This window comes from Grampus griseus, assembly GCF_964374135.1.
Source record: "Grampus griseus genome assembly, chromosome: 1".
Taxonomy (NCBI): domain Eukaryota; kingdom Metazoa; phylum Chordata; class Mammalia; order Artiodactyla; family Delphinidae; genus Grampus; species Grampus griseus.
Window position 1 is genome coordinate 16,604,346 of NC_139017.1, and position 24,933 is coordinate 16,629,278.

General features: G+C 44.4%; 1 protein-coding gene across 2 annotated transcripts in view; it reads left to right on the top strand.

The window, feature by feature from the left end:
• TGFB2 (transforming growth factor beta 2) overlaps positions 1–24,933 on the top strand; it is an 83,112-nt gene that overhangs the window by 34,886 nt on the left and 23,293 nt on the right. For both annotated transcript variants that reach the window (XM_082671955.1, XM_082671954.1), the window contains one exon: positions 16,950–17,113. In XM_082671955.1, the coding sequence (XP_082528081.1) occupies positions 16,950–17,113 (164 nt within the window). The remainder of the gene's footprint in view (positions 1–16,949; positions 17,114–24,933) is intronic.

Genomic DNA, 24,933 nt, shown 5'->3' on the forward strand with positions numbered 1-24,933 from the left:
GACGAGGGTGTGGAGAAGAGGGAACCCTTGTGCATTGTTGGTGGGAATGTAAATTGGTGCAGTCAGTATAGAAAACAGCATGGAGATTCCTCAAAAAATTAAAAATAAAACTACTGTATAATCCAACAACTTCACTTCTGGGTATTTAGCTGAAGAAAACAAAAACATTCGTTTGAAAAAATATATGCACCCCTGTGTTTATTGCAGCATTATTCACAATAGCCAAGATAAGGAGGCAACCTAGTTGTTTATTGACAGACGAACAGAAAAAGATGATGTGGTATATATACAATGGAATGTTACTCGGCCACCAAGAGAGTGAAATCTTGCCCTTTGTGACAACATGGATGGACCTAGAGCTATTATGCTAAGTGAAATAAGTCAGACAGACACAGACAAATACCATAGGATTTCACTAAAAAACAAAACAAAGGAGCAAACAACAGAACAGAAACTGACTCATAGATTCAGAGAACAAGCAGGTGGTTGCCAGAGGGGAGAAGGGTGGGGAGATAAGTGACATAGGTGAGAAGACCAAGAGGTACAGACTACCAGTTATAAAATAAATAAGTCATGGGATATAATTTACATCATAGGGAATATTGTCCATTATATTATAACTTTGTGTGTTGACAGGTGGTACTGAGACTTATCATGGTGATTATTTTGCAATGTATAAAAATGTTGAATCACTATGTTGTACACCTGAAACTAATATAAAATTGTAGGTCAATTATACTTCAATTTAGAAAGATATTTAAAAAGAATAAATGTAAATACAGTCATGCCACCTCGCACGTATGATTCACTTTGCATTTAGCAAAGCCCGTTCACATGCATCATCATATTTGAGCCTGACCAGAGCCCTGTAAGGTGGTCACCAGCTCCCAAGGCACAGCGAGGTTCAAGACAACACAGCTTCAGAGGTAAATGGGAATTCTTACCAAGAAGTGATAGGCCTGTGTGTAAACCCCTCATCCCTTGAACCCTGAGATGTGGGAGGTTTTTACCGAAGGGTTCTAACACAACCACATGTCAGGACGAAGACTAGTCTCCTCACTTAGCTGCAACAGACAATATATTGGATCAAGAGCTAGAAAATCACACACAAAACGTATGCTTGCTTGACTTACAAGGAGCCAAGGAGAAGCAGCAGAAACATAGACCTCATATCTCGCCTTCAGAACCTAAATGAGGCTTTTCAGAAGCTCAGCCTCTGAACCCTCAGTGCTATCTGGTTCCTTCCCCATCTTTCCTATTTGAGGAAAGTTGAAGATTCGAAGGGCTAGAACTAGACTTGTCTAATGAGCCTCAGCACAGTGTCACACGTTGTCCGGGTGTTCGCATTTCAAAGGTCATCTGGTTCTGTTATCTCTCCTTGAATCTTGTCCCGAGATTCTGGCTGTTGCCGGGAAAGTTCCTGACTCCTTTTGTGTATGGTTCTGACGATACACATATCTTCTGATGAGAAGGCTCATCATTTACTGAGCTTTGGCTGTTCTTCTGGAACTTTCCACCCGCCGGTCCTTGAAGAACTTCAGAAGGAGCCTTTATTGGGAAGAGAGAGGCCATGGAGCAGTAGAAAGATTGTGGACTTGGGGTCAGATAGGCTTGATTTGCGATTTCCAGCCACTTCTCTGTTCTAGCTGCACGCACGAGTGACTTGCCTGCTCTAAACCTCAGTCTGTTCATGTGTACAACAAGTGGTGGGCGGTGGGAATTATCTAGCTCATAGCAAACACTGTCAATAAGACAGCAATTGTACAAAAAATATACATGAGATGCCATTAAGGTTAAAAATGAGATTATATCCAAGAAAGCGTGTTGTAAATTGCCTGTAAATGTGGGTACTTTTAATAGTAAAATCACTTGAAGTCTCTTTTACACCTGGTTTTATGTGAGTGAGCCAATGGGTCTACAAATCTAGTGACCCCAGAGTGGTTTTCTAAGACGTGTCCTGTTGAATTGGGCTCACGTGTGCCCATAGGTTCCTGATATTAATAGTTATAAACTGAGGAGCAGAGGCACAGCCAAGGACTATGCTGGTTTGTTTGACTCTGTAAAGGCAGAGAAAACGTCTTCCATCCACAGAGTTTCAGATACTGCTGCAATTTTGACGTATGTGACCTTTTTTTTGTTCCTGGTTAGGAGAGTCTTCCTGGCATAGGACTCTGAGAGTAGGTTCAGGCTTTTTTTTGGGGGGTGGTGGGTAGGAGGGCAGGAATGTGTTGCAATTTTATTTTATTTTTTAAAATTTAATTTAATTTTTATTTTATATTGGAGTAGAGTTGATTTACCATGTTGTGCTAGTTTCAGGTATATAGCAAAACGATTCAGTTATATTATATATACATATATCCATTTCTTTTTCAGATTGTTTTCCCATATAGGTTATTACAGAATATTGAGTAGAGTTCCCTGTGCTCTACAGTAGGTCCTTGTTGATTTTCTATTTTATATATAGTTAGTGTGCATATGTTAATCCCAAACTCCTAATTTATCCCTCTCTGACCACCTTTCCCCTTTGACAACCTTAAGTTTGTGTTCGAAGTCTGTGAGTCTGTTTCTGTTTGGTAAATAAGTTCATTTGTATCATTTTTTTTAGATTCCACATATAAGGGATATCATATGATGTTTGTCTTTGTCTGTTTTCCTTCACTTAGTGTGATAATCTCTAGGTCTATTCATGTTGCTGCAAATAGCATTCTCTTAAAGGCAGAGAAAAGTCCTGCCATCCACAGGGTTTCAGGTACCCCTGCTGTTTGGACATATGTGACCTTTTCTTTGTTCCTGGTTAGGAGAGTCTTCCTGGCATGGGGCTCTGAGAGTAGGGTGCAGCCTTTCGTCTTTTACTCTCAGTGGTCCGTTAATAATATAAGCTTACATTTCTTGAACACTCAGTGTGTTCATAGTCATTGCCTTAGTTAACCCTTATAGCGATGCTTAGAGGCAAGAGTTGGTATTATCACACATTAAAGGTAAATGAATCTGAGACCTTGCTCTCATGCTGTCATCTGTCAGGTAAACATCTAAAGAGAGAGCTATCATACAATAGGCTAAATGTTGTCTCGCCCAAAGAAGGGAGAGATTGCTTCTGCTCTGGAAGAGCTGGAAATTCTTCTGATAAGAGGGGAAACTGGGCTGGACTTTCAAGAATGAGTAGAATTTGCCAAATGTAAAGAAGCGGTTTCTAGGTGAAGGATTCACGTGGCATGGGCGTGGTGGCATGTCAGCACTTGGCATGTTTGGAGATTGGAAGTCATATGGTGCATTTAGGGCTTTGGGCAGAGTCCAGTGTGGGGGGAGGGGACATGGCAGCAGAGATGGTCACGTGCCCGTGAAGCTAGAAATGTAGGTTGGGGTCAAAGGGGCCAAAGCAAGATACATCTTGAAGTTGTCTCTTTATTTGAAAATTGTCAAGACTTTTCACAGCTGAGTTAGAGTTTACGAGAGAGAAAAGGATGGCTGAGAATAAAAGTGGGCTTGCTTTGTACCATGGTGTCTGTGTTGCTAGAAAGGGCAGGCCACACTTTTTAATCTTGAATCCCCGTAACCTCAGGAGTGGCCAGTGACTCTCCCAGCCTTAGAGTCTAGTCCAAGCCCAACATCCTTTTAGACACGAGGGAACTGAGTCCTGGAGAGGTTGCTGATGCCCCGTAGTGAGATGTACCAAGAGATCGTACCGCCCTGCCGTCTTCAGGCTCACATCTGGCAAGCCCCTCCCATATTGTGCATTTTATTTTATTTTTTATTTTTTGCCTTTTAATCTTCTAAATTTTTTTTGATTATAGTTGCTTTACCATGTTGTATTAGTTTGTGCTGTATAGCAAAGTGAATCAGTTATACAGATACATATACCTACTCCTTTTGCAAATCAAAACTGCAGTGAGGTATCACCTCACGCTGGTCAGAATGGCCATCATCAAAAAATCTACAAACAATAAATGCTGGAGAGTGTGTGGAGAAAAGGGAACCCTCCTGCACTGTTGGTGGGAATGTAAGTTGGTGAAGCCACTAGGGAGAGCAGTATGGAGGTTCCTTAAAAAACTAAAAATAGAGCTACCATATGACCCAGCAGTCCCACTCCTGGGCGTATATCTGGAGAAAACCATAATTCAAAAGGATGCATGCACCCCAATGTTCATTGCAGCACTATTTACAGTAGCCAGGACATGGAAGCAACCTAAATGTCCATCAACAGAGGAATGGATAACGAAGATGTGGTACATATATACAATGGAATATTACTCAGCCATAAAAAGGAATGAAATAATGCTATTGGCAGAGACGTGGATGGACCTAAAGCTTGTCATACAGAGTGAAGTAAGTCAGAAAGAGAAAGACAAACCGTATATTATCACTTCTATGTGGAATCTAGAAAAGTGGTACAGATAAACTTTGCAGAGCAGAAATAGATCCATATTGTACATTTTAAATCCCTCCACAGTCCAAATGGCCACCACCCAAGACCTGTTGCCACCTGCGCTTTTTGCTTCCCTTCATTCACACCAGACTTGCGAGAAAAGCTGGTTTGATTGCAGCCTGGGGAAATAGGACTGACTCTGTGTTGTCTCTCTATATATTAGACTCATAAAATGCTTTTAGGATTCTTGGATCCTTCTCGGGGATATTTTATGTTGCTGAACATGCTGTGAAGTTCGTGTGTCTGTATGTGCACCACCAACCCCCGTCATTCTCCCCATCAGTGTTACCCTTTGTGGAAACAAAGCAGCCTGGGAGGCCCACCAAGAGCAAGACCACGTTTCTGTCCTCTGCAAGGTTAGAAGCTGTAGTCAGGGGATCCCAGGCGCCCACAGAGGCGTGGACATGAGCTTAGACGTGTGTATGGTTATAGTAGAGCTATGGAGAACGCGTATTTGCCTCTGAGGGCCCCTCAGCTCCCTTCTTACAATGAACAAGGAGTAATTAATGTATAATCAGTTGGTTTCAAAATAAAAAAGGAAACAGAGGGATCAGCTGACGTTTGTAAAAGTCCATCTGTGTTTGGGCTGCACTGATTGCCTATTCAAGGCAGAATGACTTCTGTGAAGCCATCTTGAGGGAGGAGAGGTCACAGCTGATGCCCTACATCCAGAAGGAAATTTTTTTTTTTTCTTTGCTGTACGCGGGCCTCTCACTGCTGTGGCCCCTCCCATTGCAGAGCACAGGCTCCGGACGCGCAGGCCCAGCGGCCATGGCTCACGGGCCCAGCCGCTCCGCGGCATGTGGCATCTTCCCGGACCGGGGCACGAACCCGTGTCCCCTGCATCGGCAGGTGGACTCTCAATCACCGCGCCACCAGGGAAGCCCCAGAGGGAAAATTTTAAAAGTGCAGTAAACTTCTGGGCAATTGTGGACTCGCTTTATACACCAAAAAGTGATTTTGTCATTGAGGCTGATGGTCAAAAAACATCTCTGAGTCTGTCTTCTTCTTTTTTTTTTTTTCATTGCTTTTGTAATTTTTATTTTTGGCTGAGCCACGCGGCTTGTGGGATCTTAGTTCGCCGACCAGGGATCGAACCCCTGCCCCCCTGCAGTGGAAACATGGAGTCCTAACCACTTGACCGCCAGGGGAGTCCCTCTGAGTCTTTCTTATACCCACTGCTGTGGCTGCCTGTGGTCCAGTCTCCCCCTTACCCACCGTGGAAGAAAGAGATGGCCTGAAGACAGCTTAATCTCCCGCTGAAACATGGGGGAATCTGCTCCCTCCTTCTCTCTTGAATCTCTCTTGGCGTCATTCCCAAAGTACCAGTTCCAGGGAAGGTCACTGAATGTCGTGATTGCCAAGGTAGCTGCAGGAGCATAAATCACTTCTCCATCTCGGTCCCTTCTAGGCGCCGTCCCTCTCAGGCTGCTGGGCATTTAGAGGAAGATGCTTCTGCCCTTGGCACTAGAATAGCTATTCACAATAACAATGAAAACCGCTCTCACCAGAGCATCAGAGCCAGTGGAGAAGACAGAGTGTTTATTTTAGCGTTGCTGTATCTCTTCAAGTCGGAATCCCACGAAGGTCTCAGAATTGGTCTTCCCAGCCTTCGCTTGCGAATGCACCGTCTTAAGAGATTGTGCTGCCTGCTCTGTCAGCTGCTTTATATCTTACAGGAAGGGTAGGTCCCGAGCCTGGTGTCAGAGGTTAGCGCTAAGAAGTCCCCAGACTCATTTAAATAAAACCATTTGGCTTCTGAACTACGGTTTCCTCCACAGTAGAATGGAGATAACACTACCTAGGTGTTACCAGGCTCAGATGAAGTAATGAATGTGAAAGTACATTGTGAGGCATTAAGATCCTAGGAAGATGTCAGGGCTTGCGATTTACACTGGTTCTCATCATAAGATTCAGCTGTTTGAGAAAAGAATTCATCTTCTTTTCCCTTGTGATAGTTATTGAGCACTTACTATGTACTAGGAGGCCTTGGGGAGAGAGAAGATGAATGATTCGGCCCCTGTACTTGTGAGACTTACAAAGGCTTCTCTCTCCAATATGAAGCCAGTGTTCCCAGGGTTGCTCCTACAAGTGTCGGTCCAATGGGTGGCCTGGTCAGGAGGGTCTAAAAAGGAGCTCTCTGATGGGTGAGATAGATGTGCGCAGATCTCTCCCTGGCCCTCAGGGATCTCCAGTCCAGTGCTATCGCCAGGCAGCCACAGGACTTGCTCCCTGCTAAGGAGAATTCTTGGGGTGTCTAAGAGCCCTTGAAGGAATTGAGAGGAGTTACCGAGTTTCCCTTGTCAAACCTCCTCTGGCAGCAACTGTCCTCAGGACCATGTCTCATGGGTGCCCTGTTGTACAGCGTTCTTCATTGGTAACCTTCCTTCCCTTGCACACACAAAAGCTCAGTTCATTTATTCAGATGAGATTATGGAACTGACTATTTCCCCACTTTTCTGACATGGGGAAATCTTTCTGATTGTTGTCTAGGCTTTAGAAACAGTCTAATGAAACCAATGTAATATGACAAGAAACGCAATATGGTGTGTCAAGGACATAACAGATGCACCCCAACGTGGTGAAAGTTATTCCCCTGATTTTGGGGCGTACCTGCAGTATTCCCTGAGTACATGCAGGTAAACCCCACACTGGTGTTGTAGACAGGTTCCATCTCTCTACCTTAGTTTGCTACTTTTTAAATTCTGGTTATGCATGTGTGTATATATCACTATGGTGCCCTGGGAGTTCTATTTGCTTTCACCCAACATATTTAAGAAGTACTGGCTCATTCAAAGAGCTCTTCTTTAAAGGGGACTTAGTAAATGCTTTTTAAGAAGCGTAGGAGAGCCATTGGCTCGTAACTAAATAAAGGCATTTGTCCTGTGCCATCTACACAACCGCCAGTGAGAAAAGAGAGTGGAGAAAGCTTCAGAAAGCACCTGAGTTTTGACCCCTGCCACTAAGGCTTCTGAAGCCTTCAAAAGATAATAGAGAGAGAGCTGTAAGACAGAGCTGAAGCTTCCCCAAAGAGGAGAAACTCTTTTTTTTTTTTTTGCCTTAAGAATTCTCCTTCCATTTTCAAAAATGACAGTGCCTCTTCCTTTGCTAGGGTGTCAAGTAACTTGGAACCAGTTGGACTCACTCTTTGGATGTCCTGGCTGCTACGATTTAGTCCGTTTTCTCTCCCAGTGGCCCTAAGAGCAGAGGAACATTTGTACACGTTATACACCAAAGTCATGAGATTGAAACTAAAGGGTAGGGCTTGCTCTCAGATAATTAAATAAAAATAAGATACACTCAAACATTTCAGAGTCCTTAGCTGTGGTCTAGTTTTGCCGTGGAGATTCTTACTTTAAAGACTGTTTTTTCTCCTCTCACAAGTGGTGTCCCGACCTTGAACAGAAAGCTGCTTAGCACCAAAATGAACATGAATTCTTAAAACAAGCATAACACCTGTGGCTCCATTCCAGAACTCGGTCATGCCACAGTTCATCTGGATTCCTATAATTCCTGTATGTTCCCATATCTTAATTGCCCATAGCTGTGTTGCCAGTACAAACAGGATGGAGGAAGAGTCCACACCCTTAATGAATACATCTACTAGCCCTAAGAAAGCACCATCTTTTGAAACTCTAGTATTCTTTTTAAGGTACTGAATGACCATCTACTGAAATGCTAATAAAGATATCTGATAACTAAAAATTCCTTTCAAGCAATTCTTACTCCCTACCATCTTTCTAGCTGGGGTTCAGGACTGGCATTCAGCATAAAGAACATTACTGATTTTCAGACTCTGCCCTCTGCAATGTTATTTAAGAAATGAACGCTCAGGTTCACCAAATCAGACATCAAATCCATCTCAGCATATTTGAAAAGAGGAGTCAAATGAAATAAGTACGTATTGGATCGGGGTAGATTGTAAAATTTGCACACAAAAAAGCCTCAGGGTGTAAAACATAAGATAATGACATCTGTAAAACAGGCTGTGTGGAAAAGACCCGAGACTTCTCATTTATTATGCATTCAAAACACATAGAAAATATGATACGAGTACAAAGGTTAAAAAGAGAGAGAGATTGTATGTGGGGGGCAGTCGGGAGGGAGAGAGAGAATGAGAATGAATGAGAATCATTCACAGTTGGGATGTATTAATAAAAGTATAAGTTCCACGATTAGGAAGGTGATAGTTCTACTGTATTCTGCCTTGAGAATTATGTTCAGATTTAAGGGTCTGATTTTAAAATTGGAGCAAAGAGGAGACCATCCACCAAGGTAAAAGGCTCTCACGAAAAATAAGAAAAGGAAATAGGAATGTTTGCTTAGAAAAGAAAAGAGATGGGGGCAGGGAGACATGAGATTTGGCTTCACAATTTCTGAGTAGGGTCAGGTGGAAAGGGGGTAAATCATCTTATGCGGCAGAACCAGACCCAGTGGGCAGACCTTGTAGGTAAGCAGATCTCAGCCCAAGATAGGGAAGAACTGTGTACAGTCGGAGCTGTCAGAGACTGCAGTAGGTCATCTGCCTAAGTTTGAGTTCTCCGTCACTGAAGGAGTTCTGGGAGAGACTGTCTTGTCTTGTCTTGTAGAGAAAACTGCAGTAAGAGGAATTCGATACCAGTAACATTGAGAGAGCACATAATGGGTGCCGGGCAAAGCCTTTATGTGTTCTCATTTCTAAGTGCAATGAAGAGTTTCAGAGAGAATGAACGTTAGCTGTATTTGCTTTCCTTTTCAAACTAGATAATCCAGACCATCTCTTCCGCTTCACCTTTACTCACTCCCAAGTCATGAATTTAATACATTAGCAGGAATAGCCCGTCCCACTTGGTGAAGTTGGTAAATAGCTTGCAATCCTAGCAGGGTGTGCCCTGTTGCTTATTCGCTGAGCTCCAGGGCAGAGCAGGAAAGCAGCACAGTGCCTCAAAGTAATTAGGCAATTGCCTGACAAAGAAGTTAGGCCACAAGCAAGAAGCTTACAGACAACACAGAGACGAGCTCCCGGTACAAGACACGCAATAACCATTGTGTGCATCACTGCTATAATTTTAGAAAGCTTAGGGAAAGATTTTCAGGCTAATAAGGAGCCGCTACACCCATTAAGGCATGTCGGACAGTCCACACCAATCGTCATGGAGCTGCAGGGAACATGCAGTAGTTTCTGGAAAGGGGAATGTTGAAATTTGTCTGTTCTGGGCTGAGAAGGCTCTCTGCAGCGGTGAGCGAGAATGTCCGAGAGGGTACATTTCCATCTTTATTTTGGCAATGTTTGGTGTAAGTCTGGCAAGATTTTACTAGTTTCTCAATCTGTAGAAAGAGATTAAAAATAAAGGGTGCTTCTCATCCATTAAGAGATTAAGGGCGAGATCCTACATTTCCAAGTTTAACTTGTTAGTGGAATCGGTGCATATTGCCTTCTTTCTGTTGACCTTGTTGGGAGCCATTGCTGGGTTCTAGAATAGCTGTGTGGATAAATATGTCATGAGATCATTGGCCTCTTTAAAGGCCATTAGTGGACCAAAATCATGGCGATTCTGCCCCTTCCCCCTTTTTTTAACATGTAAAAAAATTTTATTTATTTTATTTATTTATTTTTGGCTGTGTTGGGTCTTTGTTGCTGCGTGCAGGCTTTCTCTAGTTGTGGCGAGCAGGGGCTACTCTTCCTCGTGGTACACGGGCTTCTCATCGTGGTGGCTTCTCTTGTTGTGGAGCACGGGCTCTAGGTGCGCAGGCTTCAGTAGTTGTGGCTCATGGGCTCAGTAGTTGTGGCTCGAAGGCTCAGTAGTTGTGGCTCGTGGGCTCTAGAGCAGTTGTGGTGCACAGGCTTAGTTGCTCCGTGGCATGTGGGATCTTCCTGGACCAGGGCTTGAACCCATGTCCCCTGCATTGACAGGCCGATCCTTAACCACTGCACCACCAGGGAAGCGCCCCCACCCCCGCTTTTTTTTAGAGAAAAAGAAGCACAGATTGAAGAGAAGTAAGAAAAGAGAGAAAGAAAATGGAGCAAAGGAAGGAGAGAAAATAAGGAGAGAGAGAGGAAAAAAAAAAGAGAGTTGTATGTGCTTTAAAGAATGAGACAATGGCAGAGAAGAATGGCTTCAATCACCTACTCCAACCAAGAGGACAGCCTCCCACTGTGACGTCATTCAAAGGAATATGTCCCATTCGTGGTCCACCTGCCCGCAAAAGCGGGTCCACGTGCCCTCTCCACACACAGTCCTGAGCACAATGAGAAACATAGGAGAATCAAAACAAAATAGGTGTCTCCACCTAAGTGGGGTTTTTATGAAGGTGATGGAAACTTTGGAGTAGACACTAGAAACACCGTGTCTGTCATAGTTCAAGAAAACCAACCACTGTGGGCCAGCATCACTGTGATTTAATGTTTTTTTTTTTTTTGGTTTTGTGTAAGAAGGGGCCAAAACGGTCCTGCTGACAGTGTGCACAGACTCAAATAGCAGTTCGATGAAGGCCAAGTCACATAAGCTGATGCTGACACAGTGACTCCCAACTGCCAGCAGCACATTAGGTCTGTCCCCTGCTCGGAGACACCCACTTTCCATCACAGATGCTCCGGTGCTGGGTTACATTTAATAGGAGGGATGGCCAGGGAGAACATCAGAGACCACTGGTGATGCACTGTTTATTCCTCAGTCACTTTGTGTTAAATTGCTGTGACTTGAATGTCAGCAGTGTTTGGGATGTGGTAGTGAAATCAAATCTATCTCCCGTGTGCCAAGACAAATTTGAGAAAACCCCCAAACACAATTGTCTTGGTTTCTCGCTGGCTGTGTCCGCGCACATACAAATAGCAGCTCGTTTCCTGGCCCTCCAATCGTGTGGCGGGTGGCTTTCTTGCTGCTCCCTGAGGAATGTCTAATGAACCCCAAACTACTTCCCTCAAAGCCGGGGATGTCAGGAATGAGGGGCCACTACACCCATTAAGCACTGTCAAAAGTCCACGCCAATTACTGCAGAGCTGTAGGAAAAGTGCAGTCATTTCTGGAAAGGGGAATGAAGAGTTTGTTCTGTGTGTTTGAGGAGCTTGGGGATGAGAGCCAGCGGATGCTACTGAGGATAGAGGCACCAGGCACATCTCGTATGGGCGTCCAAATGATCCTGGGCAGTCCTAGTATTAGCAGAGTGCCTCTTGGGGGGAACTTCCGCATGAACAAGCCCCAGATCTCCAAACCAGAGCCATTCTTTTAAGGAGTATCAGTGAAAATACCGGGCCTTGCATTAAAGTTTCTGGAGCTTTACTGCAAGGTCTAACAGATCTCTAGTTATGCAAGAGCTACTTCTTTGTGCCCGTTTTTGCAATAGTGCTCCAGTGAGGGTGTTGGTCTTTCTGCCTCGGGTGGGATTCATGTCTTCGACTCAGGGGACTCTTTTGCACGGAGGGCAGGATATTGTGGTGAAAAGCCAGGGCTTTTGATGACAGGCCAGCTTCACCTTGCCCTTAGCCAGGACTTATTTCACTCTCCTTGCTCTTGATTTCTGAATCTGTGAAATGGGGATTAAAAACACCTTCTTAGCAGACATGAAGCATATAAAACTATTAGAACATGGGAGGCGATTGTGAAGTAAATTCTGAGGCTGCAGTGAGACCAGGCCATTCTTTTTTAGGGAGGGGATGGTGGGATAGACATATGTTATTCGTCCCTAACCAGTTCATAACACTGAAGCGAAGGGAAGCCTGGCCAAGTTCATTATGGTTAGACATTGTCTAGGGCAGATGTTATCAAATCTGGATGTAAGACAGAATCACCTGGGATTCACACGGTAGGTCTGGGATAGAGGCAGGTAATAAGCATATTCCTAAGCTCCCCATGTGACTCTAAAGCAGGTGGTGAGGGACAGTCATCTAATGTAAAATCTGGGGGAGAAAAAATACTTTTTGGAGGCTCCATCCGTGGAGAATATCAAAATGAGAATGATGAAAAGGCAGAGCTGCAAGTGAGCTGGGTGGCCATCTAGCTCAACCTGCTACCAGATTCAGGATAGATGATCGAAGCCTTGCCTCCCTAAAGGCTGAACTCTGGATATCCTTGGGGTATTTCTTTCAGCCTCCAAATCTACACTTTCTGTCAGAACTCCTCACGTATTGGTGATGTTGTAAGACCTTTCTTTGGTTTTTGTTCAGTCATTTATAAACTGTCCCAGGACACTTAACTGCTTCTGTCCCTTCTCTTCTAATTAAGTTAGTTGGTAAGAGAATGTTCTCTCTCGGTGGGACATTCAAGGAAGGCCCAAGAACCAGTTAGCATCTCTGTTGCAGGATGGAAAGGGGGATAGGAAGGGACGTTTTTGAGGGGAAATGTGTGCGAGACCCAGTGCTTGAATGTTCTGTCTGCTCACTTGTGTGAACTGACAACCTGAGTCAATACATATGAGATAGGAAATTATTTACTTCCTTATATAGATGAAGAAACAGGCTCAGAAAAGCCCACTGATGTCCCTGTTGCCCCATAGCTACGACTTTTTGATTTGGGGTTAAAATTCAAATGGCCTTAAAGATCCCACTGCCTTCGGATCCTATAACTGTATGTGACTGTGGAAGGACTAGCTACTTTCTCCCACTGGGCTGCCTCTGAATATGCGGCCAGACTCAGCTCAAACAGCCGCCCCCATGCCCTGCCCGGAGATGTTCAGGTGTGGGCACCTGATGCTGGCTGTCCTGGACGCGAGGGGCAGGGGGCTGAGTGCCAGTCCTGGGGAGGCCTGGAGGTGACGGGAGGGTGGTCCAGCACATGAGTGAGGCCCCATGCCCCTGCACGTGCTCCGTTGTCCCATCAGACTTCACGTACAAAGCGTAAATTCAAAGGTGAAATGATTAAGGGTCTAAAGATGGTGACCACAGAGCATCAAACTCCAGTGTGAGGCTTTTCTGAGCTTGGGACCCGGTACCACCACCCTGGTCACATGCCCATGAAGCCATCCCTGGGCCATGGGGAACCAAAGAACTCTAAGTGAAGATTCCTGACCGCAGGGTGCTAACACAAGGAGAAGATGATTTACAAATGAGCTAATCAATAATTTGGAAGAGGGCTTCCCTGGTGGCACAGTGGTTGAGAGTCTGCCTGCCGATGCATGGGACGTGGGTTCGTGCCCCGGTCCGGGAAGATCCCACGTGCCGCGGAGCGGCTGGGCCCGTGAGCCATGGCCGCTGAACCTGTGCGTCCGGAGCCTGTGCTCCGCAACAGGCGAGGCCACAGCAGTGAGAGGCCCGCGTACCACTAAAAAAAAAACCTAGGATGAGCGTGGGCAAGTTAGCAAAGGTCAAGCACAAGTCCCCGACTACCTGGCAATGGGGTAGGAAGTGGATTGGAATTCCAGAGGCCTTTAGAGACACGTCCCATTCCAAAGGGGGAAATGAGTTCTTGGAGAAGGTGGAGAAAAAAGCTACATCCCTCCAAGCCTGGATGGATGGATTAGGGCTGCCCAAGCCATTAACTACCTACCCAGCCACTCCGAGCCCAGGAAACGAGCCTCAACATCCAGGCTGGGTGTAGAGGGGCCACGCTGAGCTCTTTGCACCAGGCGTCCAAAAGCCTTTATGAGCAGGGTCACAGGCTAGGCCCCAGCACTTTGCTGTGATTTTTAGTTTTTCCCCCAAATGTAAGGATATTTGGCAAGTCGCTCAAGTTCCTCAGCCAGGCATGAGACTGGTGACCCGTAGCAGAGGGCAGCCAGGGACAGCTGGGGCTGACCCTTAGCAGTGGTAGTCAGTTCTTTAGTTACCAGTCTTTATTCAGTGAGCTCCCATTCTCGGGTGCTGGAGCAGGGGTGTGGGAAAAGCTGCCGTGTCCTGCTGGCCTGGTCCCTTCACTGTGGTCACAAGACCAAAGCCGACGTGCTGCTGGAGAACGCTCAGCTGCCATTTCACCTCCTGTGTTAACTGCTTCGACTTATAAAGCAAGAACCAAAACTGTGGCTTTGTAGTATCAGGCAGCTGAAGCAGCCAAAGTGGTTATAATGGCCAGAGAGGAGGAGGGCTGTTTGCCAGGGTACAGGGAGCAGAGCAGAACAACGTACTTAACTATCAAGCAATTCCTGTAAATATTTGCAAACACCCCTTCAAAGCTCGAAAGCCTAGGACAGGATCATTGGATGATTTGCTTAGAAGAAGGAGAAACAAAATTGACCTCCTGGTCCAAAGCGGCCATAAAAAGAAAGTGTGTTTATGGGCAGAGGACCAGAAAGGGAAAAAAATTGTTCAAAGTTTAATAAACACAAAAGAGAATAAAAATAAATCTCAAGAGCACTTATTTACAAACTTGATGGAGGGATAAGGTTGGGGTTGGCGGGTGTGAATGATGGGTGTCTGTGGAAGTAACACAGGCCTGAAGGGGGTTCCAATAAGAGGGAGAAAACCAATGAGATGTTTGCTCTCGCTAATGACGGAAAATGAACTGAAGCAGCTTTGCGCTTTCAGGATGCTCTTTCAAAGCACGTCTGAAGCTCCTGCTGTCTAATGGGGAGGCCATGCGAACTTGAATGCAGCCACTAGGCCTGTGGAAGGTTCTGGCCAAACTGGAGAGTGTGTGAAGCCAGGAGGCCCGGCCCCAGCCCTCCCCAGGCCTCTCTACCTGGGACCCCAGACTGTTTTCAGCTGAGCTGATCAGGATGGGACAAGCCTGTCCAATCACCTGGGCTGGGCACGTTCCAGCGGAGGGAAAGGTCAGTTTGTCCTGGCAGCTACCTTTGCAAATTGCTAAGCTAGGGGGCTCCCCAAACCTTTCTGGCCGGGTGAATGTTTTTGTCCGCCTGAAACTGTCCACTGAGTATTTCACGGTAGTGATGCAGCGGGCCATCCCCGTGTCCACATGAATACCTTCTTTTCTCTGAAACGTGGGTGCTTTAGATTCGGGGGTTTTTTGTTTGCGTGCTTGTTTGTTTTTGTTTCTGAGGCTTCTGAGCTACAAAGCTTCAATTCCCACAGTCCTTTGTGAAGCAGTCATCGAGCAGGGCATGGTTTGAAATTCACCACTTCCCCGTGAGCTGCTTTCCAGAAGCCACAGGACATGGGAAAGGGATGGGGAAAAGCCTCTATGAGGGAAAAAAGTTCAGAGCTCTTACGATGAGGAAATGTTGGTGTGTTCCTAGCTTTTTTTTTTTTTTTCAGTGTAATTGTCAGGGCATGGATTTCCCAGGAAATCACAAAAGGTATTTATTTCTATTTTAACATCAGCAGGATGGTTCACTTGTTTAATAAGAAGCTAGTCTTGCCAATAGCCAGACGCCTGAGTCTTTCAAGACTCCTGTTGATGACCAACTTCGTAAACAGTGGGTATTTGGTGAACTCCATGTGTGCAGAGCCCTGTCCTAGGTAGACGGGGAAAAAGAAAGACCTGGAAAATATGGTTAGTCCTCAAGATTCTTAAGATTTCATGGGGAAACAAAATAAGCAAACATAATAATGAAGTAATAAAAACATTTGTAAGAAGCCATAAAAAAATGAATGATTATGTTGCAATGAAGTGACATAATTGAGGAGGGGGTAGAATCATGGAGCCACCAGAGTTGGATGGAACATTCCAGAATAATGAAAGTAAGTTTGCAGGAGATTTTGGAAGAGTATTGTAGAAATATACCTATTCTACGTATACTGTAGGAATGTACCTGTAACAGGTGGCCTGCCCAGTGTAGGTGCTTAATAAATAGGTGTTGTATATGAAGTATGGGGATAGAATTTGGACTTGCTTTGGCTTGGGGGTAACCTCAAGTTGCATATTCAAAGGCAATGACAGGTTACTACAAAATAACAGCAAAATTCTAGCAGCCCATGAACTTGAAATTGCTGTGGACTTTCTGCATCTCTGTATTTTTCGTGACTCAGAACAGAAGGCATTTGGGTTGATTTTCTTCCTCTTCATTAGCTAGGATTCCCTCCCACCAATGGACATTTATGCTGAATAAAGAATTTTAAGACTGGCCTGGTATAGCCAGTATCTGTGTATTTTTATTCAAATGTCCTCACCCTAACTTGTCTAGAGGGTGTATTTGGTCCTATGTGTGTGAAAGACCAAATTATCAAAGCCAAAAAAGATGCAGTCCACGAAGCTGGAGAGAGCAGAGTGTTTGAGTGCCAAAATTTCAAGGAAAAAAAATACATGGGCAAACTGCTTGCCATTAGGAGCTCTTTTCCTGGCACAACTGATGAAAGTGTACGCAAGCCCGACGCTCTCTCCAGGCATCCACTGTCATGAACTTGTTCCAATTTATAACCATCTAGGGTTTTCCACCACTCTGTCAGCTTTCAAAGGAGAGGGTTAACTTTATAGCCTCAAATGGAGTTGGAAGTGGTTTGTTAATCCCTATTAATCGGCTGCTCCTGTAACCAAATGCAGATGTTTATTTTTTTTTTCTGGTTCAATTGTTAATGATATTAAATTGGCCATTGGAAACGAAATCATTCTGTAGATATTTCCCGTATGGTTTCTTAAGACTATCTCATGCTGCGTGGTCTTTTGTGAGAGAACAATGGATTTTTATCATTTTGAATGATTGCCCTAACTTTTTACAGATGCCATCCCGCCCACTTTCTACAGACCCTACTTCAGAATTGTCCGATTTGACGTCTCCGCCATGGAGAAGAATGCTTCCAATTTGGTGAAGGCAGAGTTCAGAGTCTTTCGTTTACAGAACCCGAAAGCCAGAGTGCCTGAACAACGGATCGAACTGTATCAGGTAACTTTTCTTTGGGTTGTTTGAATGGACAATCAGTTTGAAGTCTTAGGATAAAGGACTTCCTACAGACAGATTTTCTGAACTGAGATACGCCGTTTTCTACACACATAATCATGACATAGACCCTCATTTATTATTCCTCTCACAGTGACAGTTCATTCCTCACTTGCTCAGGAAGGCAGAACATTTAGAGTGAAGGGGGGAAGCTCTGGGCATGAATGGCTAGAGTGCCCACCCTCGGGAGGGCTCAAGTCCAGAAGTCCACCCCCTACTCTGTAAAGTCAGATGACGTAGGACCAGTCCCACCCCAAGGAGGGAAGTCAGCTACCTTTCTTTTCTCATTTGATGGCCATCCCTTTCTCCTTTTCTTCCCTCGTCACTTCCTTCCTGTTGTCTCTCTCTCCATCTTTTTCACTCTCTTTTCTTCCTCTCTTTGCTACCTCCTGTCTCTTCACTAACCTCATCCTGCCTCCTCTTCCTCTCTGATTCTACCCGCACTTTGTAGTCCATTCCACACCAGATGCACATCCTCTGTTCACCACTGTCCACCACGATTACAGGCAGCCCTGACATCTCATCTCCCTAAGTACAGTTGCTAGGCAGCTGTGTCAAAATATGATGTTGGTGGTGGTGATGATGATGACGATGATGATGTGATGATGATATGATGATGATGATGATGTGATGGTGATGATATGACGATGATGATGATATGATGATGATGATGATATGATGATGATGACGTGATGATGATGGTGATGATATGATAATGATGATGTTGGTGGTGATGATGATGATGATGATGATGATATGATGATGATGATGGTGATGGTAATAATGATGGTGATGATGATGATGATACCAAGTTACTGAGATGTGAGAGATGTTCTTAACAGCTTATTACTCACGTGGGTTACCGGGCAGTAGCATCAGCATTACCTAGGAGCTGGGAGAAATGCAGAATCTCAGGCCCCAGCCCAGACTTACCAAATCAGAATGCACAGAATGTAGACCAGAATCTAGACTTTTATCAAGATCTTCAGGGGATCTGACACACATGAAAGCACTGCTCTGAAAGCCCTGAGCTGGGCAAGGGACGCAGATCAGGTCATAGTGAATACGTCATAGTGTCATATGAACAGTGTCTGTAGAGGGCAGAGTTGGAAAGATTTCACCAGGGACTTGACGTTTGGGTGGGGCCTCAAGAAGCATCTGTTAAAACAGGATGAGGGTTGGTCATTCTTGACGGAAGGAGCCACTTGTACCAAAACAGGGTGTCCTTTGAAGGGGCCTGTTCAGGGTACCAAAGAGATGGTACTCAGTGCCAGGAGGTGAGGAGAGACTAAGGAGGAGTGTTGCCCTCCAGGGAAGATATGTAGAGGGAGACTGAATAAGAACAGACCCGAGAACCCCAATGTTAAGGAGGAGGCATGTGAGACAATATGACTAAAAAGCGTGCTTCCTTGAGGGAATCAAAGGAATTGACGTCTGCATGTGGAGACCTCTAATTGTCCTGGATTGTAAACATTTGGAAGTTTTGGTAATCTGGATAAGACTTTTCTTTGCATTTATTGGGAAAATGGAAAAATTCCCACACAAATAAGCATGGAATCTCTGAGAATGAGTCTGAAGTTGTTAAAACAGTTTTCAAGTACCAGTTTACATGTGTGTTCATGAAAAGTAGTTCTTGCTTAGATCCTCAGGGACCTCTCCGTGGAGACCTTAAGATCTTAATGCGCGTTCTAAGAGTATCAGACAGGGTCGTCTTTCTGTGTACAAGCCCCTCTGTTAAGCCCTTTGTAAGTATTGCCTCCATTTGTATCCACAGCTCTCCTGTGAAGTTTGCATGATGAAGTATCTTTTTTTTTCATTTATTGACATATAACAGACGTATAACATTGTATTAGTTCAAGGTGTACAACCTTGAATAATATTTCGATATATGTATATATTGCAAAATGATCACCACAATAGGTTTAGTTAACATGTACCACTTCACATAGTCACATTTTTTCCCCTTTGTGGTAAGAACTTTTAAGATTTACTCTCTTATTTCAAATATTTAATACACTATTACAAACTATCGTCACCATATTGTACATTACATCCCCAGAACTTATTCATCTTACAACTGGAAGTTCGTACTTTTAGACCACCTTCACTCATTTTTCAAATATTCTTTCTTCTACTGGATTCTTTCTCCTTTTTACCGAGAAAGATGCTGAGTCACAGAGAAATTAAGTCACTTGGCCAGGGTCACACAGCCAGGAGGAGGCGGGGCTGGGATCCAGGTCCAGCTCTGATTCTCAAGCACTCCCTCCTCACCGCATTTGCTGTTTGTAGCAAATCCTTCCCTACCTCTTTGCCTCAATATCAGCCAGAATAGGAGAAAAATAAGAGAAACTAGGCCGGCCAGAGGGTGGAGTGGTATTAGGAGGGAAAGCAAAGACGGAGCTCTCTGAAGAAGCAGCTTGATCAAAGGTAGCCAGAGACATTGCAAGGTGATTTGAAAAATAAAAACAAAAACATGACTGCCTGTCCTCTTTTTTCTTCTTTCTCAATTAAGTCTCTCGTCCCTGCCTCTCTGTGCAGATAGATTGTTCTCTCTGGCCCTGTTTCAATTACGCGACTTCAGTTAATTGAAGGCAAGGTCTGTTAGATTTTGTTGCCTGTAACGTAAGCTGCTAAGTCACCGTTATTCTTTGGCTTCTGACCTTGCTCCGAGGAGTGGCCTCTGATAGCGGGTTACTGATAGTTTGTCTTCCTCCCAGAGGCCATCTCATCCCCGGGAGGGGATCTGTCCCTGGAGGCTGGTAATTCAGAGGACCTCAGTGAGGTCCTCAGTGGCTGTGTACCTTCCCAGAGGTTATTGCAGCACTGGCCACCCCATGACACAAGCAGCAGGCTCTGCTCCAATTAAATACACAATTGGAAAAGATACAGCCCAAAACAGAAGCTCATTGTATGGAGAACATGACCTTGGGCTTGTTCAGTGACACTGAACACGAGACCCAGGAAGGAGGTAGTTTTAGAGGAAAATAAGGAAGAATAACATCTCCTTATCTATCTGGAGCTCAGCTATGCAGCAATCTAACCTCCTGAAACACAGCCAAAGTCCAGGTAGTAAGTCAGAGAGATCCCCGAGCACCCTCACAGAAGACATAGCACACACACACACAGCTGACTCACCGGAAAGGCAGCCTTTGGTCCTCTCTGGGACCACAAGAAATTCGAAGCACTGGATTAGAAGGAGTGCTGGGGGAAGACACTCTGACAGGAGGAGATGACCCTTTAGACTTGAGATGTTTGCCTGTGCACCCCAGCCCAGACGATCAAGTCATAGAATGCAGTGCCTGTATGGACAATTTTCCTAAAGCTTATCCTGTTTGTGGTTAACCCAGTCTTTATCTCTGTGGCACCTTATCTGGGTTCTGACATCTGCTGGTGGCCTTTTTATTTGGAGTCCCATCTTTGGCTTGTTCTTCTCCAACTTGCCACTTGCCTTCCAGGCATTTGGAACTCTTTGTGGCCTTCAGTGATAAACTCCCTCTTCAAGTCTCAGGACAGAAATTGATGCTTACAGTAACGGCTTTCAATTATGCAGGTGAAGCTAAATTATATTCAGGTAACTGAACACATGCCGTAAGGTACTAGAGGGTTTTCTAGGCAAAATTGCTGAAATGTTATTTTGAGAAATAAAATACTCAGTGCTTAAATGGGCAGACCTGTAGCTATGGGGAGAGCTCAACTATTCAGAAGAACAAAGCCTCTGGAATTTCTAGATTCCCTTTGACTACTGTATTACTGGCCACAGGGTTGACAATCTGCTTCCTAGAGGAAGAGAGATAGGATGACTAGGAATAGGTTTTCAGGGTGCTTAGATGATTGTATGTATAATTTATTAGAATTCCTCAGGGCATCGGTTTTAAGCAGGGGGAGTGTGTGTGTGTGTGTGTGTGTGCACGCACGCGCGTGCGCGAGCTCACATGTGGGTGCAGGAGGTGCTTCCCCACCTCTGAATGCCCTGGGGGAGCTTCTACAAGGTCTGTCCACAGTCCCTTTCCTGGAGCTTCTGATTCTCCCTGGAGAGGAAAAGATTTGCCTCTGGACAGACGTGGTTTCGAAAAGCTCTCCTCATGATTCAGATATAGTCATTCTCCATTCTCCATTGGGAATCACAGATTTAAGGCATATCCCAAGTTTTGGGGGTCATTCTGTCCCCTAAAATGTATATGGATCCTCTTTCTAGCGTCCGAATCCCAGGCTAGAAAGACCTAAGAAAGCATTTCCAGGAGTGAGTTCCGAGTTAGTTTTGTCCAGGGCTGTGCATCTGTTGATTTCTCCCTGCCTGGGAGAGTCAGGATACCCGAGCTTCTGTGGAAATCATGTTTAGTTTGGCAAGGCGACTCTCACTCTTCTCCCCTCTACAGAATCGTCTGTCAGAGCTGTGATGAATGGTGGTAATATAAAACCGCACTGTCCTCCTGCTACCTCTGACTTCTGTTATGTGAGCAGGCTCTAAAGAGCATATACTGGTGTGATCATAGTATGACTTCAGAAGTACACCAGTATCAGAGGGAATACGAAAGGGATAAAGCCTTCTGATAGGAAGGGAAAGAGGGCAAAAAAGAGGAAAACTGAAAATTTTTCCAAATAGGAGTGACCCTTCCCGTATTTTTAGAGATTTATGACAAAGGCAGCCTTTATTGAAATATGCTCCGATAGAGCTCCAGTGCTCTGGGAATGCTTTTGAACCTACTAATATTTAGTAGAGCTCTCAGCGCATTTGGAAGATGGAATACATCTTTCTCTGATTAAGTTGTGCTTGTATTTATGATTAAAATCATGCCCAGAGTTATAGAGGGAAAAAAAATAGGAGAGGGGAATCTTCTTCAATTGAATATCACCAACAAGAGCAAGGGTGTCTGCCGTCTTGGAGGGGGCTCAGCCCCCAATTTCACAAGCAAAGAAATTAATAACTTACATAAGGGTGCCCATGACCTCGTGGCCGTGTGAGACCACCAAAAACTACTTATGTTTAGGGGTGCTGACCTCAGGGGGCCTTGGAAATCCCAGCTATTTCTAACTTCCTCTCACCAACTTACACCCTTTTCACGCTTATTTCCCAATTCTTTTTTTTTTTAATTGACGTATAGTTGATTTACAATGTTGTGTTAGTTTCTGGTGTACAGCAAAGTGATTCAGTTTTATATATATATATATATATATATATATATATATATATATATATATATTTATATATATATACTTTTTTATATATATATATACTTTATATATATATATACTTTTTCAGACTCTTTTCCCTTATAGCTTATTACAAAATATCAAGTATAGTTCCCTGTGCTATACAGTAGGTGCTTGTTGGTTATCTATTTTATATATAGTAGTGAGTATGTGTTAATCCCAAACTCCTGATTTATTCCTCCCCCGCTGCCTTTCCCCTTTGGTAACCAAAAATTTGTTTTCTCTGTCTGTGGGTCTATTTACTGTTCATTTAAAACTTTACCACCTCTAGGATAATAAGATTTGTACCTTTGTAATGTTTCGATGATCTAGTCACTGTATAACAAACTACCCCCAAATTTCATCGCCTCAAATATCAATTATTTTATTGACTTTTAAGAGTCAGAAGCTTGGGCGAGACTTGGCTGGCTGTTCTTCTGCTCCATGTGACTTTGACTGGGGTCACTTGATGGTATTCAGGTAGCAGCTGGTCTGGTCTGGAGGATCTGTGATGAGTTTGCTCATAAGCTTGGAGCTTGGATGGGATGACTGAGCCCCTCCTCCTCTCTAAATGGTTTCAGGAGGTATCCACGGAGTCTTCCCAGAAGAGTAGTCAGGCTTTTTACATGAGGCTCAAGGGGCCAAGTGTCCAAGGCGGAAGCCGCCAATACGCTTAAAAACAAGGCCCAGAACTAGCAGAACATCATTTTCACCTTATTCTATAGATCAAATGACCTACAGCCCAGCCCGGATTCAAAGGGAAAGGAAATAGACCCCAGCTCTTGATGGAAGGAGTGTCAAAGAAGTTGCAGCCATCTTTAATCTGCCACACTAACCCACGGTATGGCGTCACAGTGAGCAAACTCCAAGTGGGCACCTCCTAGCGTTGGCGCCAGAACTGGAGCCAGCCATCTAGAGATAAATCAGACTCAGACTCTGCCTTCCAGTTGCTCAGGGTCTGGTGGAGGAACAGACGTGTAAATGGTGTCCCAACGGTACCGTCTTTCCACTAACAGAGACATACCCAAGGGACTCCTAGAACAAAATTTGGAGAATCCAGAGGAATGCCTCAGAACTCATTCCTTCCAGAAAGGGAGCTGTGAGAATTTGGGGGCAGTCTTGTTTGGACTCCTTGGGTAGACAGGCAGATAATTCCAATACACCGTGTGCCTGACTCAAGAGATTTCTTTGAGCCCGACAATATTTATCGCAGGAATATCTGAACTATCTCAGATTGAGATAGGAGCAAGTTTGGTTAGTTACTATGCGCAGCATTTTCTTTTATTCACTCGTTCACTAGTCACCCTTAATGAGACAGCATGGTGTAGTGTTCACTGGTATGGGCGTTGTGATCCAAGTTTTTTTTTTTTTAATAATTCCAATTCTCTTGCTGTTTATCGTAAGGGTGAAATAAAACAGTGTATATGACTGTCGGATGGAGAGTTGGCAGTCAACCTAGTTTAGTTCCCTTCCTTCCTCGTCATCTCTTAGATTTTGACTTCTAAGTCTTTGATTCCCCCAAGAGGAAGAGCTCTCTACAGAATTACCTGCCAAAGTCAGTTGCCAGGTTATCATTCGATTAATTTATTAGCTTGAGACCACTAAAAAAAACCATGCAAAAGAACTCCCTGGGAGGCAATGCGATATACTGGGTTCATACCTCCTACATCATACATCAGGAGAAAAATGTCACCTTCTCACATGGGGCTGGTGTGAGGCCACAAATGTTGGTGTCAGATCTTGGTAGAATACAGTCTGCTGGTAGTTGCCTATTAATCAGTAGAAGATAAACGTGCTGGGATGAAACAAGCTCTGTGGGTTTCCAAGGCACCTTAGATTTCCCGACCATGGCTTTAAGGGGAGCAATGGTGGTGTTTATTTTTGTAGAGGTAGGACATCCAGCTTCAGTTGAAGTCACCTTTGCCTTAACAAGGGAACTCCCCCCTCTACAGAATACTCTGTCAGACCTGTGATGAACAAAAGTAAAATAAAATCTGTCCTCCTGCTGTTTCTGACCTCGTTCTTTAATCCTTGAGATTGATTGATGTATTTATTTATTTTGGCTGTGCTGTGCAGCACGCGGGATCTTAGTTCCCTGACCAGGGATCAAACCCGTGCCCCTGCCGTGGAAGTGCGGAGTCCTAACCACTGGACCACCAGGAAATTCCCAATCCTTGGATTTTAATGCCTAGTTGGATTTGCATTTGTACAGTAATGGGTTTGTCAAATGTGATGAAATCTCATCTTTAGAGTTCCCTTGCAAGGGTATACAAAACAGCGGCTAAATCCTAAGTCATTTATATCCATTTATCTTTGGCTTCAAGCTGTATAGTCCATATGAAATGACTTTTCAGATTTGAGGGTGAAAGAGTGAATTGATGTTTACGGAGCAAAATAAGTAAACAAAGATTGTAGTGGGGAGGAGCGAATCCCCAGCTACTTTTAATGGACATTGTATCTCATCTCCCCGAAAGATTTTAAACGATGCGCACCCCTAAGGCTTTACAGTGATAGTTCAAGGTAGATGGCCTTGGCCTGCTTTTTATTTATTATTTATTTATTTATTTTTGGCTACA